The sequence below is a fragment of the Phalacrocorax aristotelis genome, chromosome 21, assembly GCF_949628215.1.
Source record: "Phalacrocorax aristotelis chromosome 21, bGulAri2.1, whole genome shotgun sequence".
Lineage (NCBI taxonomy): Eukaryota > Metazoa > Chordata > Aves > Suliformes > Phalacrocoracidae > Phalacrocorax > Phalacrocorax aristotelis.
Window position 1 is genome coordinate 5,374,253 of NC_134296.1, and position 25,235 is coordinate 5,399,487.

At 50.5% G+C, this 25,235-nt stretch overlaps 1 protein-coding gene across 16 annotated transcripts in view; it reads left to right on the plus strand.

Moving 5' to 3' along the window:
- Positions 1 to 25,235, plus strand: part of NFASC (neurofascin) — an 80,119-nt gene that overhangs the window by 30,649 nt on the left and 24,235 nt on the right. For 6 of the 16 annotated variants that reach the window (XM_075115539.1, XM_075115545.1, XM_075115543.1 and 3 more), the window contains 18 exons: positions 2,869 to 2,980; positions 3,650 to 3,834; positions 4,237 to 4,368; positions 4,682 to 4,825; positions 5,224 to 5,335; positions 5,434 to 5,600; positions 6,170 to 6,317; positions 6,940 to 7,064; positions 8,781 to 8,816; positions 9,592 to 9,693; positions 9,807 to 10,004; positions 10,940 to 11,010; positions 12,223 to 12,445; positions 14,554 to 14,669; positions 15,931 to 16,135; positions 18,085 to 18,207; positions 18,833 to 19,006; positions 20,971 to 20,985. In XM_075115539.1, coding sequence (XP_074971640.1) covers positions 2,869 to 2,980; positions 3,650 to 3,834; positions 4,237 to 4,368; positions 4,682 to 4,825; positions 5,224 to 5,335; positions 5,434 to 5,600; positions 6,170 to 6,317; positions 6,940 to 7,064; positions 8,781 to 8,816; positions 9,592 to 9,693; positions 9,807 to 10,004; positions 10,940 to 11,010; positions 12,223 to 12,445; positions 14,554 to 14,669; positions 15,931 to 16,135; positions 18,085 to 18,207; positions 18,833 to 19,006; positions 20,971 to 20,985 — 2,388 coding nt within the window. The remainder of the gene's footprint in view (positions 1 to 2,868; positions 2,981 to 3,649; positions 3,835 to 4,236; positions 4,369 to 4,681; positions 4,826 to 5,223; positions 5,336 to 5,433; positions 5,601 to 6,169; positions 6,318 to 6,939; positions 7,065 to 8,780; positions 8,817 to 9,591; positions 9,694 to 9,806; positions 10,005 to 10,939; positions 11,011 to 12,222; positions 12,446 to 14,553; positions 14,670 to 15,930; positions 16,136 to 18,084; positions 18,208 to 18,832; positions 19,007 to 20,970; positions 20,986 to 25,235) is intronic. The other 10 variants (XM_075115550.1, XM_075115551.1, XM_075115554.1 and 7 more) reach the window with 6 other exon arrangements.

The following is a 25,235-nucleotide window of genomic DNA, read 5'->3' on the forward strand; positions in this document are numbered from 1 at the left end:
TTTTAGGTGTTTGGGAGGCTTGGGGCGCTGGTCCCTGTGGCACGGGCTCAGCTCCAGAGCCAGCTGGCAGAGGGTTCTGCGGAGCTTGCAGGGAAGCTCGAGGGGACGGGCTGCGAGTCCCCATCCCTGCCGGTCTGCGCTGGACGTGTCCGAGCTCGCCCCGGGGACATGGGACCCGCTGGCGTGGACGTGGGGCAGGAGCGCTTTGTGGGGCGCTTGTCTCCAACTGCGCTCGAGAGCCAGGCTAATCGTGGGAGGTACAACCAAGCCCTTCTCCCCACGGCTCATAGCGGGTGCAACGATTTCCTTGCTGCAAAGCTTAATTGCCTGGGCAAACCATCTGCAGTTATGAAGGAAAAATGATCTAAAAGGATTAATTGAATATTTTAACAGAAGTTTCTCACTTTTTTTTTTTTTTTTAAATGGAAATGAAAGTCTGTTTTGTCCTTCTTTCTTTTTTTTATTTTATTTTGGCAAACCTGCAGGATGTTTTAAAGCTGGCTAGCTGCACAGGAGGCGGACAGATGGGATGTGTCTGGATGTGCATATTCCTATTATCGCCTCCAAGTAGAAATGCAATTTGATGTACAATTTTTAAATGCCGTCAGGTCAGGACTATGGGGAAGGGGCACTCGGCTGCTCCGGGGTGAGAAGCTGCCGTTTCTGGGATATCCTGCTCACAGCTGAACGGGTCCAATTTCATAGAGGTGGGGACAACAGCAGCAATATATTGGAAGCAGAGTCTATTTTTGAGCAGAAATAAATAGCTGTGGGATTAATTTTTCCAGTTCTCTTCCATCCAAACAGATGAGTGAGACGTTGCTATTTGTCTGACAGCTTCCAGCTGTAGCCACCGCAAGGTCAGAGCTGGAACGGTACCTCTGCCTGAGAGAACTTCTGGCCGATCCCTATTATAAATAGCAAAATATTTATTAGTAGTGCTGTACTAAGGCAAAAAGCTTATTTAGCTGATAAGTATTGCTTTGGAGTTGTTTTGCAGTGTTGTTGTTAGGTTTATTAAACAAGTGGACAGGATACTAATTTATCTCCCTTATTTTTAATTTTCATCATTAATATATGGCTTGTAAAATTTGGCTTGCACTGCTGCTTATCTCTTCTAGTTATGTCCCAGGCTCCTGAGCAAATGGGTTCATTGTGGGAGTGAAACGTACAGCCTGTTCAGACAGGCTGCAGACTGTTGGCTAATGAGAGCTGATATTGGCTTATAAAATAATATCCCACTCTCCTAATGACATGAGAAGAGAGAAGTTCACGAGTCTGGCCGGAGGTATGGGAGCTCTTGATAAATACTGGCTTTAAACCCAGGCGCTGGCTCTGGCATCCCCCCACAGAGCCCCGGCATGGGCTGGCTGGTTTTAACCAGGAAGGAGATCCTCTCCAGAAGCAGGCAAGCGAACAGCAGCGTGTGCCTGCCCAGAGAACTGGCCCTTCAGGATAAGGTCAAGATTTGCCTGCCCTGGTAATCCATTAATCAAATAATTGACTAACCCGCTGATGGGCACATGCGGACCAGTAACCCGTGGGTGCGTGGGAGCGGTGGGATATGTGCGTGTGGCCGCGCTCCGGCAGATGTGGAGTCGTTTCAAAAGCACGGTTTAACTCCTGGGGTTGTTTTTGTATTCCCTTGTAAGCCTGGTCCCAGGCTTTCCCTAAGGCAGGCTGACGGGAGCTCCATGAACAGCCCCTCTCCTCTCTCCCCTCCTTCTTCCCAGCCCTTTTCCCCTACCAGAGCTCAGCCGGAGGTCTCCCAAACAGACATGGGCATCCCCAAAAGCCCTGTGGTGCTGGGCATGCCTGGCTACCTCCTGCGCACTGGGCGAACTAAACTTTTGGGGCAGCAGGAGGGGGCTTGCGCTCCACCCCGGGATCCCGCTCCTGCACCGGGGTGGGCTCTCCCCACGGATCGCCTCAGTATTTGTAGTGACCCTGTGCCAACCCTGGCCATTCTGTCCCCTTTCCTAATCTCATAACCTCCGTCTCTGCTACTGCTGCTTTCAAGCCCATCTCATCCTGTTTTGTCCTCACTGATCTAGATCTAGTTTAATAATTCCACTTATTAATGGAATTTATTCCATTAATAATGATTTCTCCACCCACCAAGAGACCTTCGCTGTGTGTATCTGTAGACAGTTGTCTTGTGTCTTCCCCTGGTTTTCTCCTGTTAAATTTTCCTGCCCAGTCCTGAAATTTGTTATTTTGGTCGCTAAGTTGTTCTTTTCCAAAGGACACTGTTTTCCAGGCCCTGCAGCTCCTAGTAAGGGTGGGAAACTGCCTTGGTGCTGCTGGAGCCCCAGAGAGCGCCGGGAGCCTCCGTATTTCGGAGATCTCTGTGGCAAAGCAGCTCAGTTGTCTGAGTAAACCCTTCCTGTGCCCATTTGTTCCTTTTGTCCCTCATTACATGTTCTGTCCATCAATATTTCCAAGTCTCATCCGATTTCAGCCCATTTCTTTGTGCTAGAGGTGGGGGTGGGCAGGAAAGGCGCTGCCCCGGCGGGAGCGGATGGTGCGGGGACTTTCCTGATGCACCATCCCTGCAGCTCAGCTCCTTCTGCCCATCCTCTGCTGCTTCTTTACCTCCCTGCCTGCCACGCATCCTCTCTCTACCCTTTTATTTTTTACTTTAAAAAGTTAAAAGTAGAGCCCATCTCTACTTTCCAGGTACATTTCTGAGTGAGTTCAGTATCCCAGGCTTGGCCGGGAACTTGACAGCATCCCCCCAAAACCACCAGGTATTTCTGGCCCTGTGTTGTGCCCTCCCTGTCGCTGCAGCAAAGGAAAAAAGGAAAGTTTAAAAGCACTTTGTTTTTGTTTTGTTTTGTTTTGTTTTTTCTCTCCTGCTGATTTCAGCCCGAGGGATTACGGAAACAACTCCCAGCTTCATGTATCCCTACGGGACCTCCAGCAGCCAGATGGTGCTCAGAGGGGTGGACCTCTTGCTGGAGTGCATTGCTTCAGGAGTGTACGTACCGCTTCCCGCTGGCGGAGGTGGGGAGGGGGTGGTCCCCAGGTGGCCCCGGTGGGCTGGGCTGGGACCAAGATGCTGAATCCCCAGTGGAAATACCTCGGGCTAGGAAAAGGGATCGTTCCCTTCCTTTTAACTGCTAGTAACGACACTCTCATAACCTACTTGAAGCATATGAGCATGGAGCGAACAGGAGGGCTGGGTTTTGCAGCACTGTTCAGAGAAGCAGGTGTCTTCAGATACTTGCTGTCCAAGGATAATTCCCCACTGGTTTGTCCTTGCAGCTATTCGCAAATCTCCTGAGTGCTCCTCACCACCCTGTATAAACTACAGGTGAGGACATTTGTGGCCCATGTGCCTCCAGAAGCGTCCTGGGGTCGGACGTTGGCAGCACTCCTGGGCTGTGCTGCCTGCACGTGCTGCCAGACCAGCGCTCTGCATCCCCAGGCACGAGGCGTGAGATGGACCCTGCTCCTGAGCAGCCGCTGATGCTCGGGGTCCCGGTTTAGGAGCAGTGGTAGGAAGGAGGGTGGATCAGCAGATCCCAGCAGTTGGATCAGTCCTTCCCTCTGGGTGCGAGTGGTTCCGAGTGCAGGATTATCAACTGTTTTCCTAGGAGTAATTTTCTTGCCTTGCAAAAGCATTTATCTCCTCCCCTCTCCTTAGACCAGCACCAGACATCATGTGGTACAAGAAAGGAGGAGAGCTCCCAGCAGGCAAAACCAAGCTGGAAAACTTTAACAAGGCTCTTCGTATCTCCAACGTCTCTGAGGAAGACTCTGGGGAGTATTTCTGCTTGGCATCAAACAAGATGGGCAGCATCCGCCACACGATCTCGGTGAGAGTGAAGGGTACGTCATCTTTACCTTGCCATCTTCTTTACCTTCGCAACCAGAAGCCATGGGGATGTGCATGGGAGGGGATGCTCTGATTCGTTGCAAGGGGCTTTCTGCGGGGGCTGTCTCCATGCTGTATCCAGCCGTACTTGCTTCTTGTCCAAACTGACATAAAAGCAGTGTGAGATGTGAGCTCAGCTGGTGTAACTCAGCAGAGCTTCCATGATATAAATGGTTGCGGTTTTGTGCAAGGCAGGAGGATCACGGCCAGAGAGGGGGGAAGAGGACTTTCCGCTCTCACCTCACCCGAGAAAGCCCACGTGAGAGGACAGAGTTCAGCGGGGTGCAGGCAGGGAGGGGATTTTGGACAAGGTAGTACTGCTGTGTTTATAACTGGTGCATCGGTGTATTTTAAAGCTGCTCCATACTGGTTGGACGAACCCCAGAACCTCATTCTGGCCCCTGGCGAGGATGGCAGGCTGGTGTGTCGAGCCAATGGCAACCCCAAGCCTGCGATACAGTGGCTGGTGAACGGCGAGCCCATAGAAGGTGAGCAAGGAAGTATCTGTACCTCCTTTAGAAAAAACCTAGCCAAGGATCTCGTGGCTGACCGTGAGAGCCAGAGCTGCTGTCGGGGTGCCAGGCACCCCACTGAGCGGTGTGCGTGGGCTCCGGCATCGCAGCACATAAACCACCTGCTTGTCTGAGACAAGGCCAGTTGAACCGTGTCTTTGTAGGCTGGGGAGGTCATGCACCATCGTCTGGTTTTATCTGGGCTGAGATGGAAAGATGTGTAATGATATTGAGAGTCTTGTGAATTTTAATGTAAAATTTAATTTGAAGAGTCCTCTCTGTTTTGAAGCTTCTCCCCCCAACCCGAGCCGAGAGGTGTCTGGAGACACCATTGTATTTCGAGACACGCAGATCGGCAGCAGTGCTGTGTACCAATGCAACGCCTCCAACGAGCACGGCTACCTTCTCGCCAATGCCTTTGTCAGTGTCCTGGGTAAGTACTTAGGGAAGATAAACACCTTATCCTCAAACTTTCCCTGCGAGAGTTCTCTATTTGCTTGCCTCTTTGTTGTTAGCTCCTCCGAGGTTAATGCACAAAGGTACATGACCTCTGCAACCAAGCTTTGGAGCAGCCGTTGCCATGGGCCTGCAAAGCCGGGCAAGGCTGAGCAAGTCCTGTTGGCACTAAGATGTGAGCTGATTCATGTAGCGAGGCTAGAAAGGGAAGGATCGATGAGAGGGAATGGAGAACCTCTACTGAGTCTTGAAAGTGCCGACAAGGAAGAGTGAGCTAAGGAGAAGGGAGGGTGGATGAAAAGACTGGAACGGGAGCAGCAGTCTGGAAAGTGGTTTCTTTTCTTTCTCAAAGGCTGTGATTTTTGCTGTTTGCAGATGTGCCTCCACGGATACTGGCCCCCCGCAATCAGCTGATCAAGGTGATTCAAAACAACAGGACCCGACTCGACTGCCCCTTCTTTGGCTCGCCGATCCCCACCCTGAGATGGTAAGAGCTGCAGCGCATCCCCAGCCAGTCCAGAGGGGTGGGAAGGGGAGGTTTCCTCCTCTTTCTTCCCTTACAATAGCACTTTGTGGTGTTGTGAGGTTTAAGAATGGCCAGGGGAACACACTGGACGGAGGAAACTACAAGGCACATGAGAACGGGAGCTTGGAGATGAACATGGCTCGGAAGGAGGACCAGGGCATCTACACTTGTGTTGCTACCAACATCCTGGGTAAAGCTGAGGCCCAGGTTCGCCTGGAGGTCAAAGGTAGGGGCACAAAGGGCTCTTGGGTCTTCCGAAACTTGCAGCAGAAATAACAACTTAGGTTCAGCGAGGGGCTGGTTGTGTGCTCCAGCAGTCTGTCAGCAGGACAGGCGCTACGTAATTTGGAGCTGGAAGCCAGAAAATGGTAGAGATTCCCTTATAATGTCGGAAAATCCCCCAGGGCTGTGGATATACTGAAGCTGTAGAAAGGCATGGTGTGGGTAGTGAGCTGTGAGATGCCATAAATCATGCAAAAAGAAATACAAAGGTGCATCAGGGTTAACTGATGGTAATAAAACATCTTCTGAATCAAGTTTCTACCTGGGCTTTCCCTGTTCAGCAAAACTGAGAGCTGACCCAGAAAACTGGGTATTTTTTTAAAAGGGTTGTTATGAGTTTATGGCCTGTTAATTTATTTGCAAGCATTTGTATCGGAGACAGTTCGCTATAACAAGCTGGACAAATGCGTGATGCGCATGCTTCTCCTTTCCAAGCAACACCGCTCTTCACGGCGTTCCTGAGCGAAGACCCAGCAGTTTGGTGCCTAACGCTTGCTTTCTGACCTTGTGCAGACCCAACCAGGATTGTGAGAGGACCAGAAGATCAGGTGGTGAAGAGGGGCTCCATGCCTCGCCTCCACTGCCGTATCAAGCACGACCCAACGCTGAAACTCACAGTCACCTGGCTGAAAGATGATGCACCCCTGTACATGGGAAACAGGTCTGTCTTTAACAGTTTTGTGGCTCTTCTCTCCCAGGATTGTCAGGCATTTTATAGAATGTTTCAGGAGACACCAGGGATAACATGGACAACCATCACGTTCCCATCTAGTCAACATCTGCTGTTCTTGGTACTTTGTTTCTAGCTCCTTCCAACAGACACTGCCTAGCAATTAAAATTGCATTGTCAGACTTCAACTAGGTTTTATTTACAGATATTTTAGGACATCTGGATCAAATGGGTGGGTTAATAACAAGCTACTTCAAAATTAATGTTGATTTCCTCTGAGTGGTACAGTTGTAATTCCCTTTCCATAGCTGACTTCTTTCTCATGAAGTGAGATCTGATCATGGGACATGAGCCAGTCACAGAGGTCAGACCATTTTCCTAAAAGCGTGATTATTCCAGATATATAGCAGAGCACATTCGCTGATTCCTTAGGAAATGAGGTTGCCAAGAATAACTCAACACATCTTTAGCTGATAAAGATCTTCAGACCAGAGACATCCTCCTGTTCTGTTTGGGCTTTTATATGTATTTTATCAGAGAACAGTTAGACCTCAAGCCTGCTGCCTAATGTGCTTAGGCACAGTTGTGTGATTATCGTTTTCATCCCTTTAAGGATGAAGAAAGAAGATGACGGTCTGACAATATATGGCGTGGCTGAAAAGGACCAAGGGGATTACACCTGCATAGCTAGCACGGAGCTGGACAAGGACTCGGCTAAAGCGTACCTCACCGTACTAGGTAAAGCTGTCCTGCCAACGTACTGGCACGGAGCTACGTGCTTTATTTTTAATACAACAGACTGACTTCAAGGTCAGACTGAAAGGGTGATCTGTGATCGCTGAATCATCCTCTGAAGCAGAGATGCTCAGGGAGATGCTGGCAGAGCAATTGTTCTGTGGCTGCAAGACTCGGCAAGGACGTGCTGCCTAATCGTGGACTCGGACAATGGCATTGAATTTGAGTCGAAGGAAACTTGCATTTGAGACCCCCCCCAAAAAAAAAAAGAGCAGTTATTACAGACAGCTAAAAATATCCAAATGTGAATGTTGAAGCGCTGTGAGAACAGTCCTAAATGTACAAGTGGATTTAACTGAATGTCAGGCTGCTGAGGAACACTGGAAACCAGGGGGTGAGGGAGCCACTCCTAGCCTTGCAGGTCCCCTTTCCAGTGTGGGGAGTGACAAACCTAAACCCGTTCCCCACACCCATTTATGTACACTGCCAGATCTACTCGCAAAACAGAGAGTTATCAGTCCCTGCTCTTGGCCACCTCAGATCCTGCTGATGTGCTGCATCCACAGGAGCGCCCCAACCTGCCAGCGCCGCTGGCATAGACCCGCAACGCCCTACAGAAGTCAGAGTGCAGTATGAATCTTGTATCCCTAATAATTTGACTGGGCTTGATTTATTTCCCTTCCTCTCCCCTAATAGCTAATTAACTCTATAGCGGGCTGATGCTTCCCCTTTGCCATCTACTAGAATTATGAGTAAAGGTGTGCAGAGCATGCCTGGAGGTCTCTGGGGTAAGGACGTACTTGTGCCAAGTGCAAGGTCCTGCACCCGGGTCGGGGCAGCCCCCGGTATCAGCACAGGCTGGGGATGGAGGGACTGAGCACAGCCCTGCGGAGCAGGACCGGGGGGGTGCTGGGGGGTGAAAAGCTGGACACGAGCCGGCGATGTGTGCTTGCAGCCCAGACCCCCAACCGTGCCCTGGGCTGCCTCCCCAGCAGCGCGGGCAGCCGGGCGAGGGAGGGGGTGCTGCCCCCCTGCCCCGCTCTGTGAGACCCCCCCGCAGCGCCGCCTCCAGCTCGGGGCTCCTCAGCACGGGACAGACACGGGGCTGCTGGAGCGGGGCCAGAGGGGGCACAGAAATGCTCCGGGGGCTGGAGCCCCCCTGCTGCGAGGCCGGGCTGGGAGAGCTGGGGGTGTTCAGCTGGAGAAGAGAAGGCTGCAGGGAGACCTTACTGCGGCCTCCCAGTGCTTAAAGGGGGGCTGTGGGAAGGGTGGGGGTGACCTCTTCAGCAAGGGCTGCTGTGACAGGACAAGGGGGAATGATTTTAAACTAAAGGAGGGGAGATTTAGACTGGATCCAAGGAAGAAATTTTTTACTATGAGGGTGGTGAAACCCTGGAACAAGTTGCCCCGAGAGGTGGTCGATGCCCCATCCCTAGAGACATTCCAGGCCAGGCTGGACGGGGCTCTGAGCGACCTGATCGAGTTGAAGATGTCCCTGCTCACTGCAGGGGGGTTGGGCTAGATGGCCTCTAAAGGTCCCTTCCAACCCAAACCTTTCTGTGGTTCTACCATGCTACGATACTCTGGCCCCCAGGCAGAATCAGATCCTTCTGAAATCTGTAACTGTGTGTGTAACTTTGTATTTGCCAGGTGCTCCTTTGACCACCCAAGCTTAATGACTAAACTAACACTGTTAACAACCGATGTCTTACCTTGCAGCTGTCCCTGCTAACCGTTTGCGAGACTTACCGAAAGGTAATCATCACTAATTCATTGGGTTTATTTTATTTTGTAAGCCGATTTTGTTTTGCCGTGCCAACAACGCCAACAGAAAATCTAGGGTTCAAAAAACTGGGAGCTGATGCTTCCAAGTCCTGCCCATGTTGTCCTTGAAAACCCATCCAGATGGCTGTGGGTAGAAAGAGCCTGTGTCGCATCAATTCGTGTCCCACAATGCCAGTTCTTGAGTGCAAGAATCATCTTACTGGTACCTGGAAATGGGAGGAAAAAAAATCTCATTGAATTTCTTGACCTTTACCTGGAAAGGAGTTTCTACTGTTATTGCATGAGCTGCTTCTGTGCAACCATGTGGATTGTGCCCAGATAAAGAAACCAGAATTGTGCCCAGAGCATTTCTAACAAGTATGTATTTTCACTGAGGCTTTGTGTCCTTTCTGTTCTATTTGTTTGCATTTATTTTTTGGGCAGCTGTGTGTAGTTTGTTGTAAGATCACATATTCCCCTGCTAAGCCACCGTATTGTGCTTCCACCACCAGATAACATCAGTTGTACAGGGAACAGGTAGGGTTTCAAGCCAGGGCACAACTAATATGTGAGCACATTCGTATTTTAAAAATTGTACTGGTTCACCAAGAGCTGTAGGACGCGAATCGTGCCACAGGGCACGTGTCCTCCCACGGGTCTGGGCTAAGACAGCCAGGGCTTCCCCTCCCAGGAGAAGGGATGGGAACTGGGACTGCCAGCTCCTGGGACAATCCCAGCCTAATTTGTCTCGTTACTCGGCCAACAGAACGACCTGACCGGCCCCGTGACTTGGAGCTGTCAGACCTGGCTGAGAGGAGCGTGCGGCTGACGTGGATTCCCGGAGATGACAATAACAGCCCCATCACAGGTCAGCTGCCGGACCCTCTGCCCCGTATCCCTCTCACATTCTTCTGCACGGTGGAGGGAGAATTCTCCTTGCGAGCTGAGCTCTTAACCTCACCTCTCCACCCCCTCCCCCAGACTACATTGTCCAGTTTGAGGAGGACCGGTTCCAACCCGGCATGTGGCATAACCACTCCAGATACCCTGGCAGCGTCAACTCGGCCGTCCTGAGCCTCTCTCCTTACGTCAACTACCAGTTCCGGGTGATTGCGGTGAACGACGTGGGCAGCAGCCTGCCCAGTGTGCCCTCTGAACGATACCAGACCAATGGGGCGCGTGAGTACTGTCCTGTCCACCCCATCCCTCTTGCCGCCGTGGCTTGACCTTGTTCTTAGCCTCTGGCCACCGCTCTCTGTGTAGACCCTTCCCTCGAGGTGTATGGTCACAGGTCCTATAACAGGAACAGATTTACATGGGTGAGGGAATGAGCTGGGCCGTGCCTGTGCTGGGGTGTAATTTTATCTATCGCACCCTCAAACCTGTGAATTATATCCTGCAGAGCAGCAAAACTCAAATGGAAAGATTTATGCAAAGGTTGCTCCAGCAGAATCTGTTGAAGGAAAGCCCGGTTTCACCTTACAGAGACGCTTTCTTAACAAAGTCTTTCATCCTTTCTGACCACAGGAAGCCCAGAAGTCTCTTGGAAAACTAGACTCAAGTGTAAACTGGCCACAAGCAAAAGGCATTTTGTTCCAACATTGCTCATTCATTGTCCACTGCCAGAGCTGGCCAGGAGGGTCTTCAGTTTGCGTGCCCAGTGCTTTGTACGTTGTAGAATACTTGGGAAAATTCATATGGGGAATTCACAAGAAGCTTACGAGTTCTGCCGCATTTCTCAATTTAACCATTGCAGAGATACTTCTGCAATATCTACTGGCATCTAGCGTTGGCTTTTGGCATTACTCTTCTTGTTTCAGATTTCAAAAGTGTCAGACTCGGCTCCTGGGGTTGCTTCACAATGGCTGTCTTTCAAAGATTTAGGACATTTTGAAAAAAAAAAAAATAAGGAGGCTCCTAAATAAATGGCCTGGTTTTCAAGAGTGCTGCTAGTCTCATGTTCCATTAACCTGAATGGGAACTTCTGGAAAAATCAGGCCATTAACTTCTGTCTTGGAAGTACTTTTGCCTAGCACAGTAAAGGGTTTTAACCACTCAAATGGTAATTTTTCAACATTATAAACTGCATTTTTTTTTTTCAATGTGAATTTCAGGTCCTGAAATTAATCCAACAGGAGTTCAAGGTGCAGGAACCCAAAAAAACAACATGGAGATAACCTGGACAGTAAGTTCTTCTTTGATGCTTGACAGCCACCCATTGTGTCAGCCCTGGTGTGGCCAGCAGGAGCCGGGCAGGGATGGGGCCCCTGTGCTCGGCCCTGGGGAGGCCCCACCTCGAATGCTGGGCTCAGGTTTGGGCCCCTCGGGACAAGAAGGCCCTTGAGGGGCTGGAGCGTGTCCAGAGAAGGGCAGCGGGGCTGGGGCAGGGTCTGGAGCACAAGTGTGCTGGGGGGCGGCTGAGGGGGCTGGGGGGGTTTAGCCTGGAGAAGAGGGGGCTGAGGGGAGCCCTTCTCGCTCTCTGCAGCTGCCTGAGAGGGGCTGGAGTGAGGGGGGGTCGGTCTCTGCTCCCAAGTCACCAGTGACGGGATGAGAGGGAACGGCCTCAAGCTGCGTCAGGGGAGGTTTAGGTTGGAGATGAGGGAAAATGTCTTTACTGCAAGAGCGGTCAGGCCCCGGCACAGGCTGCCCAGAGAGGTGGGGGAGTCACCGTCCCTCGGGTGGGTTAAAAAAAACTGTGTAGATGTGGCCCTTCAGGACATGGTTTAGGAGTCATGGTAGTGTTGGGTTGACGGTTGGACTTGATGATCCTAAAGGTCTTTTCCAACCTTAATGGTTCTGTGGTCTTACCTTTATGGTCACAATGCTGACATATAGAGGACTCAGCATCTGTAGCATGTGCGATGTACCTACAGACTACCATAACCTTAATGATCATAAAGGAAATAAAAAGCAGAAGATGCATCTGCAAGAGAGGGATTGTTAGTGCCTAGAAGACGATTTGTGATAAAAACAATAATTTGCAACTATGTAAGCCCCAAATAAATGACGGTGGATCACAGATACGAGTTAGGGAGGATGTTCAGAGAGTCTGATTCCTTAAGCAGTATATAGGGCTTACAGAGACCAGGTCTTGCTTTTCTTTGTGGACCAGCAGGTGTCATCCACAAATAAGCCAGCATCTGTAACGAGGACAGAAATGGCAGTGGGAGTAGGGACTGGAATATAACGATATGGTTCTTGGTCCTGCCTTAGGTCTGGAGGGCAAGAACTAGATATGTCTTTCCCTGGGAACAAAAGTATTGACCTTCTTTGAGATTCACTGATGGAGCATGAAATACGAACCAGCTGCTGAACAGAACTTTTTGGAGCTCCACAGCAGAGAAATACAGCTGCTTTTTCTCCTTCTCACTTTCTTTTTCTGTTTTGGTCCATTAAGCCTCTGAATGCAACTCAAGCTTATGGGCCCAACCTCAGGTACATCGTGAGATGGAGGCGAAGGGACCCCCGAGGGAGCTGGTACAATGAGACAGTGAAGGCACCAAGGCATGTCGTCTGGAACACACCCATCTACGTCCCCTACGAGATCAAAGTGCAGGCAGAGAACGACTTTGGTAGAGCACCAGAGCCTGACACCGTCATCGGCTACTCAGGGGAAGATTGTGAGTATTTTCTCAGCCAGAGATCGTTAAGGGTTTCAGAAGGGCAGGATCCCACCTGAGGTCAGTGGGTTGGCACCTGTGCCCGGGACATGATCGTAGCACTGCTTGGTTTGGCACAAAAATCCAGTTCGAGACATTGGAAGAGAGAGGCTTGGCCATTCGATTCTGTTCCGGGCTCTGCCTGCAGCTGCCAGAATGACCCAAGTCACTTAGCCTCTCCCTCGCTCCCTGTAATACCCAGATAACACCCTGAGTGTGGAAGTCAGCAAGATTTCATTTAAGATGGGCTCTGGCTGTATTCCAATAAACCACATTACATTTTTTTGCCCCTGACATCTGTAGAGCACCGAGGTCATCTCGGATGAGAGGTGCTACGAATGGCCAAAAGGGCCTTGGTTCATCCTGGACTGGATTCTTGTGCCTCTCTGATAAGGTCCCAGCTAAGCCCCAGCTTGGGCTCCCGTTCGCAACACACCATCGGCTCAGCTTATATTCCTTTAAAACTCTCCACCCGGTCACGCAAAACAGCACCCAGCTTGTTTAATTCTCTTTTCACCTTCTTTCTGGGCTACTGGTATCACTTTCTGTGCCTGTAGCATCCAAGACTCTGAACTACGATTATCCTTATCCTGTTAGGATAATGTGGTTTGCTGCCAACAGCTTTATTTTTAAAGAAATATATGTTAGTTCCTTGCATTGCAGCATCAGCAGGGGTCCCTGGCTATATGACTTTAGGATGACCAAGAAGTAAGGTAGATAAGCCAGCTAATCATCCACAGCTCTAGGCTTGAAGTCAAGGGGCCATAAACAGGGCAGAGCAATTTCAAGAAAATCCACAATCTCGGTGCTGAGATAACACGCACGACACATCCTCCAGCTGGGAATCTTCTCCCAGAGGAGACAGGGCAACGGGAAGGAAAACGGGCAGAAATGGTGGGAGTCAGGGTAAGAGCTGAGCACTGGGAGCAAAGCTGGACCTAGCCGGGAGGCTGGTGCTTGGAAAAGCTGCACGAGCACCTGACGGCACCGCTGTCTCCGCACTACCCGTTGGTGCACTGCCAGATTTGGGGTTGTTGGGTTTTTTTTCTAGTTTCAGTTGAAAACTTGTGCCATAACTTTGAGTTTTGGGAGGATCTGAATGAACCTGCACACGTGTGCGCTTTGCATGGAGGTAAACCACGGAGACCAAAGCTCCTGTACCACACCCCAGAGACAAATCTGTTCTGTATCCCAAGGGGTGGGACATGTTAAAAAAAAAAAACCCAGAACCAAAACCACTAGTCCCTGCCTGGCCACGTCCGAATTGCTTCACAAATAACTGCAAATTTCTATATACAAGCAGGTGATCTGTAAAAAGGAGGTAAAAAAACCCAACTGGATCAACAGTAGGTTCTGACCAAACCCAGATTAACAGAAATAACAGGTAGTTTTGTAACTCTTGGGTCTAACAGTGACCAATCAGCTGCAGCAGGAGCGGGCTGGCTTTGCCGGGCAGCGTCGCGCTGTGCTACCCTTTGCTCGGAGAGGGAGGCGAGCCAGACCCCCCCCTCGCTGCCAACACGATCTCTTGCAGCAGCGGGTAGGAAGCCCTGCTATTAACCAGATCACGAATATTCTTGTGATGGCTGGCTGAATGAAATATGGGGGTTATTTTCCCCCTCTTTCCTGTGGAAGCGCTGCTAAAAAAAACCCCAGCAGTCAGCTTTTAAAGCATGCACGTGTCAGGGAGCAAGTGAGGGGGACGGAGGTAAGGGATGCTAGTCTCGGTATTTGCAGGGTCGTAGGGTCTGCTCACCCCAACCGAGGGCAGCTGGGAAGCTGAGAGTTGGCCTATTGCTCCTGGTTTCTGTTATCAAGTTTGCAAATCCTCAGAAACTGAATTTAAGGAAGGGGGAAAGGAGATGATTATCCCCATGAAAACGCTGCCGGCAGCCAGGGCCGGCCAGGGTGCCAGCAGATGGCAGAGCCGGCTGTTTGCAGCAGCCGGGCAATGCTGCGATGAGAAAACCACGGCAAAGGTGAGGGGGGCAGAGGGGTGTCTGTCTGTCTGACCTCCAGGGTAGTGCTGGGTGCCTAACGTACGCTCTGCTTTATCCCTGAACGCTCAGATCCAAAGGCTGCACCTACAGATGTTAGGATAAGAGTTTTAAACAGCACTGCCATTGCTCTGACCTGGACCCGAGTGCACGGGGACACCATCCAGGGACAGCTCAAGGAGTACAGAGTGAGCAAAACCAAACCTCTTCGGCACTGACTATTAATACAGCTAACCTACTCACAAGCCGAGGCGGCCCCGCTGACGGAGCTGCACGCGATGGGGATGACAGAAAACTCTCCTCCGGCCATCAGGACCCTTTTGCCACGGCTGGGGCGCAGACCACAGGGGCTGAGCTCCGCTCTGGAGCAGCACCAGAAATGAAGGGCCTTGGTTTGCTCTTTGTGGTGCCTGGACGGGGCCGGGGACATCTCCCATTGCTCCCCCCAGGGCTCGGCTCCGGGCGGGTCCTTCCCAGTGCCTGACCGCAGGATCTGGGGCGATAGACAAAGCAAGTGGGGCTGCCCTTGTGCACCCAGAGAGGGACTCGGGGTGGTCCTGCCCATGCAGCATGGTGTCTCCTGGCTCTAGAGCTGCCCAGAACCACAGACACAGGTTCTGGTGGGGGGTGACCTCAGATAGGTACAAACAGGTTAGTTTTTGTGTCATCCCCAAAGTACCTACATCGTCTTTTAATGAGCACCAACCCCTGCAAAGGCTAAAGCCGGCGGTTCAGACTAACAGACAACTAAATACAGCATGGATCCTGTTTGTTTATTTACTGTTAAGGTAAAATACCAGTGTTTCTGTATAGAGGATCAACCCCGTTCAAAACAAGCAAAAGTCTGGACAGAGCCCCTTCTCTCAGAGTTTAAGACATTTCCAAAAGCGCGTGTCCTGCAAACAGTTGTAACATTCCAAATCCAATAATCTGTTGGACGTAACAAAAGCTCCCTGGGTACTGCTTTCATTTATTTTTTTCTGCCTCTGCTCTGTCATTCTGGTCTATTTTCTGAATGAATCTTATTTCTGCATGAAATAAGATTTCCAGTCAGGCCTTCAACTGGGAGACTTTCCAAGTTCAGACTTTGTGCCTGGACTCATCCCACCTTTCCTTGTACACCGCTACGGTACTAATCTGGGTAGAAAGGGAGAGTCACCTGATGCCTGGAGCGCGGGAGCCAGAAACGGCTCTTTGTAGTCTGTGCTTAGCTGGTTTTGCTCTGTGACCTTCGGTAAGCACTTAACCCCATGCTCAGGCTCTTCCTCGGGTAACACCGCTGACCTGCCTCGCTGGGAGAGCGTGGACCTTCATTAATTACTCTAAAAGGCTTCTGCAGCTGAGAGCTGCTCTTTGGAAAGGCAAAGTTTTGCTGTGCTTTGTTAATGAAAAAAAAACAAATTGCACTTTAATGGGAAAAGCTTCACTTGCCATGCATGTTTCTTGAAGGCCTATTTCTGGAGAGACAGTAGTTTGCTGAAGAACCTGTGGGTCTCCAAAAAACGGCAGTATGTGAGTTTTCCTGGAGACCGAAACCGGGGCATAGTGTCCCGGCTGTTTCCTTACAGCAACTACAAGCTTGAGATGGTTGTAACCAACGGGAGAGGCGATGGGCCACGCAGTGAAGTTAAGGAGTTCCCCACACCCGAAGGAGGTACGTTCCCGGGGCGGGGGGTTGTGCAGGCACCCGTCCCTCGGGCGCGCTGGGAGAGGTTTGGGTGGCTCAGCTCTGCAGAGCGGAGCGGGCGCTGCACCGCTCTGCGGCAGAGCCACGATGCTGCTGGGGAGAGGCGCTAGGGACGATTTTAGCTGAGCCTGGGCAGCACCTTCTGGGCAGCATCACCGTCACTCGGCACTGCTGTATGCCTTCGTCACCGCGGGGTAGGTGACATCGCTGCAGCTACACCTAGAGCTAACTACCGGTGCTGTCTCATCAATCTAAAAACCCCCTCAGGTACTTTGAACACATCAGCAAGTAGCTCTGAGGCCGAACAAGCGAAATGTTGGCAAAGCCCCTTCAGAGGCACAGCACCGTGCCCTTGATTTGCTGCCTGACCTGCAAATGTCACCGCACCTCCCTGCGCTGCGGGTCGGTGAAACGGGAGTGAATATATTCATCTTGCTCAGTAAAAGGCAGTAAAATCTCTGTAAGACCTAAGCACATTTGTTCTGAAAGGCTGCCACTAATACCCCGTCAGGCTTTTAAGGCAAGAGTGCCTCATTCTTCTGTTTAAAGAGCTTGTGTCAAGGATGAACTTGAGATTTTAATTTTCTTGCTGTCACAGGAGCTATTTATAGGCACGCCAATAGCTTTCTGTTAGAGCTGTATTTTCAGTGGCTGGCAACGAATCTGCCTATAGCACAGATGTTTTTGGCACAGTATGTTACAAAAATGCAAGAGGAGAAAACAGTAGAAGCTAGAAGCAAATCCTGTCTCAGCTAACACATAATACTACGGGGTCTTCCTCTTCATCCTACTCCTGCTGTACAAGAACAGCATCTCTCAGTCCTGTCTCTTCCTTCCTTAATGTTTTCTTGGATGCTGTCACCATTTTCTAAGGATTTTCAATTGACCAGCCATAGTTAAGCTTGTTTAAAAAGAAAGGCCTCTGTTCCAGTAGGGTGGTTTTGCAGCCAAGTGCATTTTGATTGAGCCGCTTACCTGTGTGCTAGAGGCACGGAGCGTTTGGGGGCAGCTATATGCATACGTGGGTGGCATTGCTAGAAACAATTTTAGCAGATTATACTCTTGTTGTAAGTAAACAGCTGATCTGGGTTTTTTTCTTCCTATACCACTAAGCGATTTTATTGACTATATAGCGACATTTAGGAGCTTGAATGGTATTCCTCAAATCTTCTGTTGAAAAAATAATACATCGCTAATCTCAGATCAGAGAGCCCAGTTCGTTCCCCAGTCAAACCACTGCAATTATGAGCCAAGCAGGAGAATAACTCAAGAACGTATAATGCTTTCATTCCTTCGCTAGCTTTGAATAAGCAGTCATAAAAGCAGCCACTCCTCAGGGTAAGGACCACTGTGTGTGCACCAGCTCCCTGTTAGAGGTCTCCAGGCATTAATAACACAAAGACTCTTTGCAGTAAGAGAAGCTGCTACACTATTTCCCACCGTTCCACCAGACAAACAGACGAGATGTAACCGTTGGGCTGCACGGGGGCTGTAAACAAGACCAGTAAAGTATGCGACCAACGTACAGACGTGGGACTTGATCTGTGTCACAGCTCGGCTTCCTGGCTGTAGCATCTTCTGCGGGTGCCTGGCCAAGCGATGTGCTGGAGGGCAGCGGTCCCCAGAGCGCAGCACAGCACGGGCACGGTGCTGCCGGGGCTGGGGTTGCATGCAGAGCTGCTCTGGTGTCTGCTCCCTGCATTACACGCTGCTGAAAACCCTGGGCTGGCGCACGGTTTCTGGCACAGATCCTTGTTCCATCGGTTTCTGACCTTTAGTGTGTCTGTTAAATGCGTGCGTGTATTTATGAGTCTCTTGAGTGTATCATCAGCCTGCGATGTATAATGTAAGGTATGTTATCTCGTATGTTTTTTTTCTTCTTTCCATCTCTCTCCTGGTCCCATCCTCCTCCCAAGTGCCCAGTTCCCCCAGGTATTTAAGAATCCGACAGCCAAATCTGGAAAGCATCAATCTGGAGTGGGATCACCCAGAGCACCCCAATGGCGTCCTCACAGGATACAACCTTAGATATCAAGCCTGTACGTTCCACGTGGTATCTTCTTAGTGATACAAATTAAGTCATTAACTATTTTCCTTGCTGTTAATTACCCCCTCACCTAGCACAGGAAGCTCTCGGTAGGAACTGGAGGCTTCCATCGCGAGGTGAGATACGCTGGTGCTGGAGAGGGGTCCCGGCGCAGCGCTGGGCAGCTGCAGTTAACCAGGGAGGGTGGCGGGTGCTCCGTGGTTCTCCAGACAACCACTGAAGGGAATTAAGTTTGATCTCTGATTTAGAAAGCCCTTTAAACGCAGTCTGAGTAGTTTATGTGCTCACACAAACGCAAGCTCCCAGCTGCGCAGGAGATGCTGCCTGGAGCGCAGCTCGCTCTGCAGAGCCCAGCATGATGCCTGGGGCGGTACAGCCTCCTCTGAGACCCTGGCACTTGTGCTATGCCCTTCCTAGATGACCTATACAATCCCAAATGTCCCCGTTAGCAGGTCCCCCAGCCACTAAGTCACCAGTATTTCACAGCAGCTATAGGTCTGGGCACATGTGGCCCCACACTGACTGCAGGTCCGGTCGTGGGGCTGAGGCGATGAGGTAGATAGCACAGTACTTCTGAAACAAGGCTGAAGCCACCACGACCTGCCTTTCCTCCCCAGTTAATGGATCCAAAACAGGCCGAACCCTGGTAGAGAACTTCTCTCCCAATCAGACAAGGTTCACCCTGCAGAGGACAGATCCCATCTCGCGCTATCGCTTCTTCCTGCGCGCCCGGACCCAGGTGGGAGAAGGCGAGACCATAGTGGAGGAGTCACCAGCCTTGCTGAATGAAGGTATGTGCAGCAGCAACAGCTGCAGGCGCTGCTGAGGGGTTGGGGGGGGTGATGGTACGTGTATCAGCCAAAAACGGCAGGTCAGAGAATCAGGTGGTCCACAGAGCAACCAGTACAAGATAGTAACTGACGCAGAGCTACTATCTACTGCAGGGGTAGAGAGGTGATGAACCAGGACCGAAGACTGCAGCAGAAATGCTACAGAGGTGGGTCTTGCTGACCCCCAAGCAATTAGCGTTCCACAGTGCCCCTGGAGCAGGAGAGCATCTTGCTCTCAGCCTGCTAAACATGAAGCTCTAATCCCCCCTGCTGCATTCTCTGTATGAGCTAAATAAGGGGCAGATGTGGGTGATTTTTAAGCAGCTCGAAGGGGGTGCAGCAGCTGCATCCTCTGGGCAGCAAATCCCAGGCAGGGGCTGCAGTGCCACCCCTGTCACCCCATAACCAGCACCTGACCTGACCCTCCAAAGCTACGCCCAGATTCATAATAAGATTAAATGCCCATTGTGGGCCATTCATCAAACTAAGTGAAAGTTCAGGAGCCCTGAGGGAGCTCAGGGAAACAAAAGCTGGCTCCTTCCTTTCTTTAGCCTTTGCTAAAAGACCTATGATTTGGTTAGTGCTCTGATTTAATGGGGGGTTTGTCTCCTTTCCTCCATCTCCCCCTCCCCAACTAATGGCTCTGAGTAGGAAAAGTAATTCCTACTGGTGACCCAGTGGAAATGAAATGCTTCCTGACACCTCTTAGGTGGGCTCCAGCACCGCTAGTTGCCGTGAGAGGACGGGAGATGGGGCTGCATATGCTATGGGAAAACCATCAGCTGAGTTACACCCGGCACAGACGAGAGGGGGCATGCCATTGCTTTAAGAAGGAGCTTTGCTGAACAAACTCTTAGAGCACAAGGACGGGATTGAAGTTGTCGGTGCTGATAGCCAATAGTTCTAGTTGTTTCACATACGTTTGCTCTACTGGGTTCGTTTCTATATGCTGCTAACAGTGACTGTTAGGAGAGCACAGCTAAAGAATAGCCATAACCAGCTGCTGTTGTATATTGCTTAACTGATTTTATCAGGAAAGAGCAGGTACCGTGTACGCCAGTGTGACAAGGTAAGGCTCCCTGTCCCCAGGGTTGGGGATGCGGAGGGGCGGTGGCACCCAGCGCTCCCCGGCTGCCCCCGCCGAAGGGACGAGCTGCTGCCACTTAGCGAAAGGACAAAGCGTTGGCTGTTAAGCAGCAAGAACAAATAAAGAGTCAAATCCCAGTCTGAAGTTACAGAAATATGGCAAAGTTTGACCTCAAAACAGGAGACCCTGAGGTACAACACGACATAGGCGAGTTCTGCTACTGACAGGCATGTAAGTACGAGTAGCTTTGATACAAAGGTACCTGCTGTAAAGCTACACGAAAGATGAGTTTGGAATTAAAAAAAAAGGCAGATTAAGAAAATTAAACCAATTAATGCATTCAGAGGTTGTTTTCTGCTTGCCAGACTCATTCACCTGAGAAGTTTAAATAAAATCCATCTCTGTGATGTTCTGCACCACGGGCTCCAACCCACACAAGGCAGGAGGAGCACTGATGTTAGAATTACACTAGAAGAAACTAAGGTGAAATGCAGAGTGTCAAACCCAGTCCTTGCTGGGATTAGATTTAAGCACTTTGCTTAATCGACACCACTGGCAGCTCCGCCGCCGAGCTGGTGTGTCTTTAGCCGGTAACGTCCCTCTCCAAGGGGCTGTCGCTGCTCTCTCTGCCCTGTGCAAGTGGCTCCGATGCACGGGAGGGTGACGGGTTGTGGCTAACGCATGTTTTCCCTCTCTCAAGTCTTTGGTGACTGTGTGCAAGTGGTCCCGAGTCTCTTGGTGTGTTCTGGTTGTTTTATATATTCCTCTGTTTTCTCTTCCCTTCTTTTCTATGCTCTCTTCGTATTCCCCTCTCTATCCTTGGCGCTGCCCTCTGAAGCCACGCCAACCCCAGGTACCGTACCAGCCGGAGGAGGTAACAGGCATGGGGCAAAGCTCACTCCACGCTCGCTCGGGTGGGCTGGCAATTAAGCATGCACTCCATTAACCCTTTCAATGGGAAGGTGAAGCGTCAGGAGTCTAAATTGGACATATGAAACGACAGCAGGTAAAACGAAGCCCCACAGGCAGCAGGGGCTAGGGCAGGCTCCATGGGCGGGGTGGGGGGGGTTCTGCGAAGATTAAAATATCTCTGAGTGGGGTTTAACAACCTCCCAGATGCCTAATGGCAGCCAAGCCCACCAAACACCGCAGCCGCCACAGACTGTGCAAACAAAAATGGGAGTCAAGTTGCCCCGTTAAAGAGGTTTATAATCCTAGGTCTGCACAAAGCCCTCTCTCTTTTTAAGCCTCAACATCCCTGCCCTGCGAGATACAGAGGACGGTTTACCAGCCCTCCCTGAGTCAGCGGTGCCTGCCTGTGCTCTGCCCTGCAGTATTTGAGCTGCATTTTCCCAGCCCGAGGGCCTGCGCTGCTGCTGCTGGAGCAGCTGCCCCGCTTGGCCGCGCAGGTCGGCGTTGCAGCCTCCGGGCACCCCAAGGCACACACCTCCCCGGGGTTCTTTTAAGGCTGCCAGGGCTTTTGTACAGGAGAATCCTTTTGTTTCCAGGTGCCCATTGAAAGGGTTAAGGACAGCGTTTGCGCCACAGCTGTGCATGTCTGCATGCGAGGCTATTGCTGGCTTTGCCCTCGATTGCGAATTTCTACAGCAGCAGAGCGAAACCTTTTGTTGTAACGAGGAGGGGCAGCATCTCTACCTGCTTTCAAGGAAACCCAAATCCTCAGTTACCCAGTGTCAACCCTGCAAAATCCAAAGCATAAGCACAACTTCTGGTTGCCCAAAGGACACCCACCCCACAAAAGCTGCAGGCACGACTTCCCTGCCCCGTGACCGAGCTCAGCAGGGGGCTATCGGCAGCGCTAGGGAGTGCAGCCAGCCAAAATACACCCCGAACGCTGCCGAAAAGCTTTTGGTCTGGAGCAACAGCACTCATTTGCCCTGCACCAAGGGCTCTGTAAGAAGTCGTGCTTTGCCTTTGCTGGACACGGCCCCGGGGCTGCCGGGGCTTCCCAAGGAGGAACAGCTTCTTAGGGAAGACTCTTCCCAAGTGATACAAGTGCAGGACCAGCTCTCTGCACCTGTAGGTTTTGCTTTCCTACCTCATAGATGTTTCTCCTTTTATTTTGTTGCAGTGATTTCTCTCTACCCACTATTATTTTGTTTTGGTTTTTTTTCTTCTTTCTGAGTAGATGCCAATCTTTTTCTTGCTATATTTTCTCTTCCAAAAAAAAAAAAAAGAAAAGGAAAAGGGGGTAACAGATTGGTCTGCTTTGGGTGGTGGGAAACTGAAACTGGACGTAACCTTTTGGCTTAGAGGAGCTCTATCCTCTGAGTCTGGAGGGCTGTTTTGCTGCTAGAGCTCATACTCTGGCCAGGGTTTAGCTTAGCCACAAGAATCCAGATTTTCTTGCAGCGGGTATTGTTGAACTTTGGAAACACAACCTGATCTCTTTACCTTTCCAGCATCATATAATTTCAGGCATACTTTCTTATACCACTGGAAGCTAGATGAATGAAATGCCATTTAAAGGACAAGTCTACAAGAACAGCCCCCGCTGGTCCCCCACCCCTCTATTTTTTACCTTCCACTAGGAAAAATAGTGAAGTGAAAAGCTATGCCAGCGCCGAAAGGCACGTAGGAGTTAGTAACTGGAGTGGTAGGACGTTAAGGGCTAACTCAGCCGCAGCATCCTCACCGTGCTGCAGGCAGGGAACTCAAGGCAGCGTAAGCCCAGCGCACGGCTTTGCCTTACTCTTGAGCTGGGTGGCATTTCTCGTTAGGGCACAGGGCGGGAGCTGGTACACAATTCGAGCGGTGTTTGTCCCAAGAGGCTGGTTCTCTTCCTAACAAGTACGGGGTTCGCGTGAAATACTGCTTGACCTTTCTCAGAAGATTATCTCCCGCTCAGTGACCTAGATTTTGTAGATTTTTATGGATTCACAGTGAAAACTGTCTTAAATTGCCATTTGCTCTTGGCTGCTGGCACTGAAAAAAAATTAAAAGGTCTTTTTTTCCAGAGGTAACTTCACATATACAGGGTCATACCTGTTTTGTAGGTGTATGAGAAGCTGGACAAGCTTGATGGAATCAAAGTGAAGTGCAGGGAGTTTCCCTTAGGCAAGGCTTTACCTTTCTGAAGCCAAGGCTGGACAAAAGGAGAGGTGATAGGGGAAAAAGGAGGACATTCAAAAGAAAGGGCTCTCATTTATGCTATGAATGAGGGAAAAAAACAAAATGGGATCCTTTACAATCCATGTGTATTGAAAAACTTTCTCAAGGACCATAAAAACTATTGGTCTTAGACCTTAAGGGAAAAAAACATTGACTTTTCTCTGTTCCCTTCTTGTCTCTCCATAATTAGGAACCAGAGGAGAAAGAGCCTATTGTTCGTTGTAGAAACAGAGAGAACTGCTGACCCCTCTCTTTTAGAGGCTGCTCAATTGCTCTTTTCTATTCTTGAATTTCTTATAGCTAGCATCAGATTTGGAACACTTTATGGTAAAGACTTCACCATTTCCTTCTGTTGTTAAAAACTGGGAGAGGGCGAGAAGAAAATATAAATCTCTGAAAATGTATTTGGCTAATCATCAAAACTCATGAAAAATTAATCAAACTTCTCCAAGCCCAATTATTTTGTAGACACACCCAAGGGAGAGCTGTTACTACAGCCTAACAACACATTAAAAGCACTTTTAAATAATTAAAGAGCAGTAGGGATGTGTATTGTTTCCTGTATTTTGCAAAAAAACCCCATGCAACTCCTGCTGGAACTGCTACACTACTTGGAGCAGGACTCGAGTCCCTCTCTGAAGGGGCTCTCTCTTTAACTATCCCCCTTTTGCTCTTATGAGTCTTCCTCTCAGTTTTTCCTAATCTGAGCCTCACACAGCTCTGGTGTAAGGTTTGGGCTTCTTTTTACTGGCCCGTTCATGGTCACAGGAGCCAAGCTGCAGCTCAGAGCGCCGCCGCCCTGCTGCAAGCATCTCGCTCGTTACTTAGCCTATTAATTGCTACAGCCAGACTGCTGCAGCCCCTGCCCATTACACCAGCGTATCGCCTCCCCACTGTGCCCCTCGGTCTCCATTACCTGAAAGGGTAATGCATCTTGCAGACAGAAAAAGCAATCATCTCTGCCTCGCAAAGACGGGGCCTATTAATGAGCTGAATGGTCGTTTAGATGGTTCCAGGAAGATGGGCCAGGCTACGGTGGGAGCAAGAGAAGGGGAATTGCGGCTGCTGGCTTTTACTCTGGCTTTCCTGGGTGTACTGGGGCAGTTTGAAGCCTGCTTGAATGACTGGTTTTTTAAGGTGCTGCTCAGCCCTGCAACTGGGAAAGTGGCAGCCCCCTTCTCCGCACCACCTCCTGCTTTCAGAGGCGGGGTGGAATTTTTTCTCCATCACACAAATGCTCGGTCCTGTACCTAAACTTGAGGCAACTGTTGTCAAAGCCCTGAGTGAACCTCGTGTTGGGAATGCAGAAAAACTAATTCAGCTACTCTGCAAAGCTCAGAAACTTTATACGTTATACGTTATACGATGAAGTGTTACAACCATATTTTTAGAAGGACGTGTGTGACTTGTAGATTTTTCAAAAGAAGCAGTTCTGGAAATGCCACCCTGGCCTCCATCTCCTCCCGCTCCCCCCTTTTGCTGCCAGGAGCAATGATCTGACGCTCCTTAATTAGCCCCGACGTGGAGGGCAGCGAGCGGGGGACCCCAGGTACCCCGGGGAAGGGCTGCGGCCCCGTGCAGGCTGCTCCCTGCCGCTCCCCTGTGGCGGGGTGCCCTTTTCTTCAGGGGACACGGGAGCGCTCTGATCTCTGTCAAAGACCGCCTTTATCTCCCCCCAGACTGAAATCAGTTCTCATTAGGGGATGAATTTCAAAGCCTAGAAAATGCCCCTTATCTTCTCTTCCCCAAATCACCCAGCTGAGCTTTTTTTCCCGCATACATTTCATATTCACACACAAAAGAGGCTGTAGCTTTGAATCCCAGGGCAGCTTAGCCCTAAATCCCACCATGGCTGTGGGAGCCCTGGCCGGGCTGGCTGGCAGCAGGGCTGGCTGGCAGCAGGGCTGCCTCCCCACCGCCCCATCCCACCCTGCAGCACGGTGCTGCCCATAGATGCTCTCCCATCCTCCC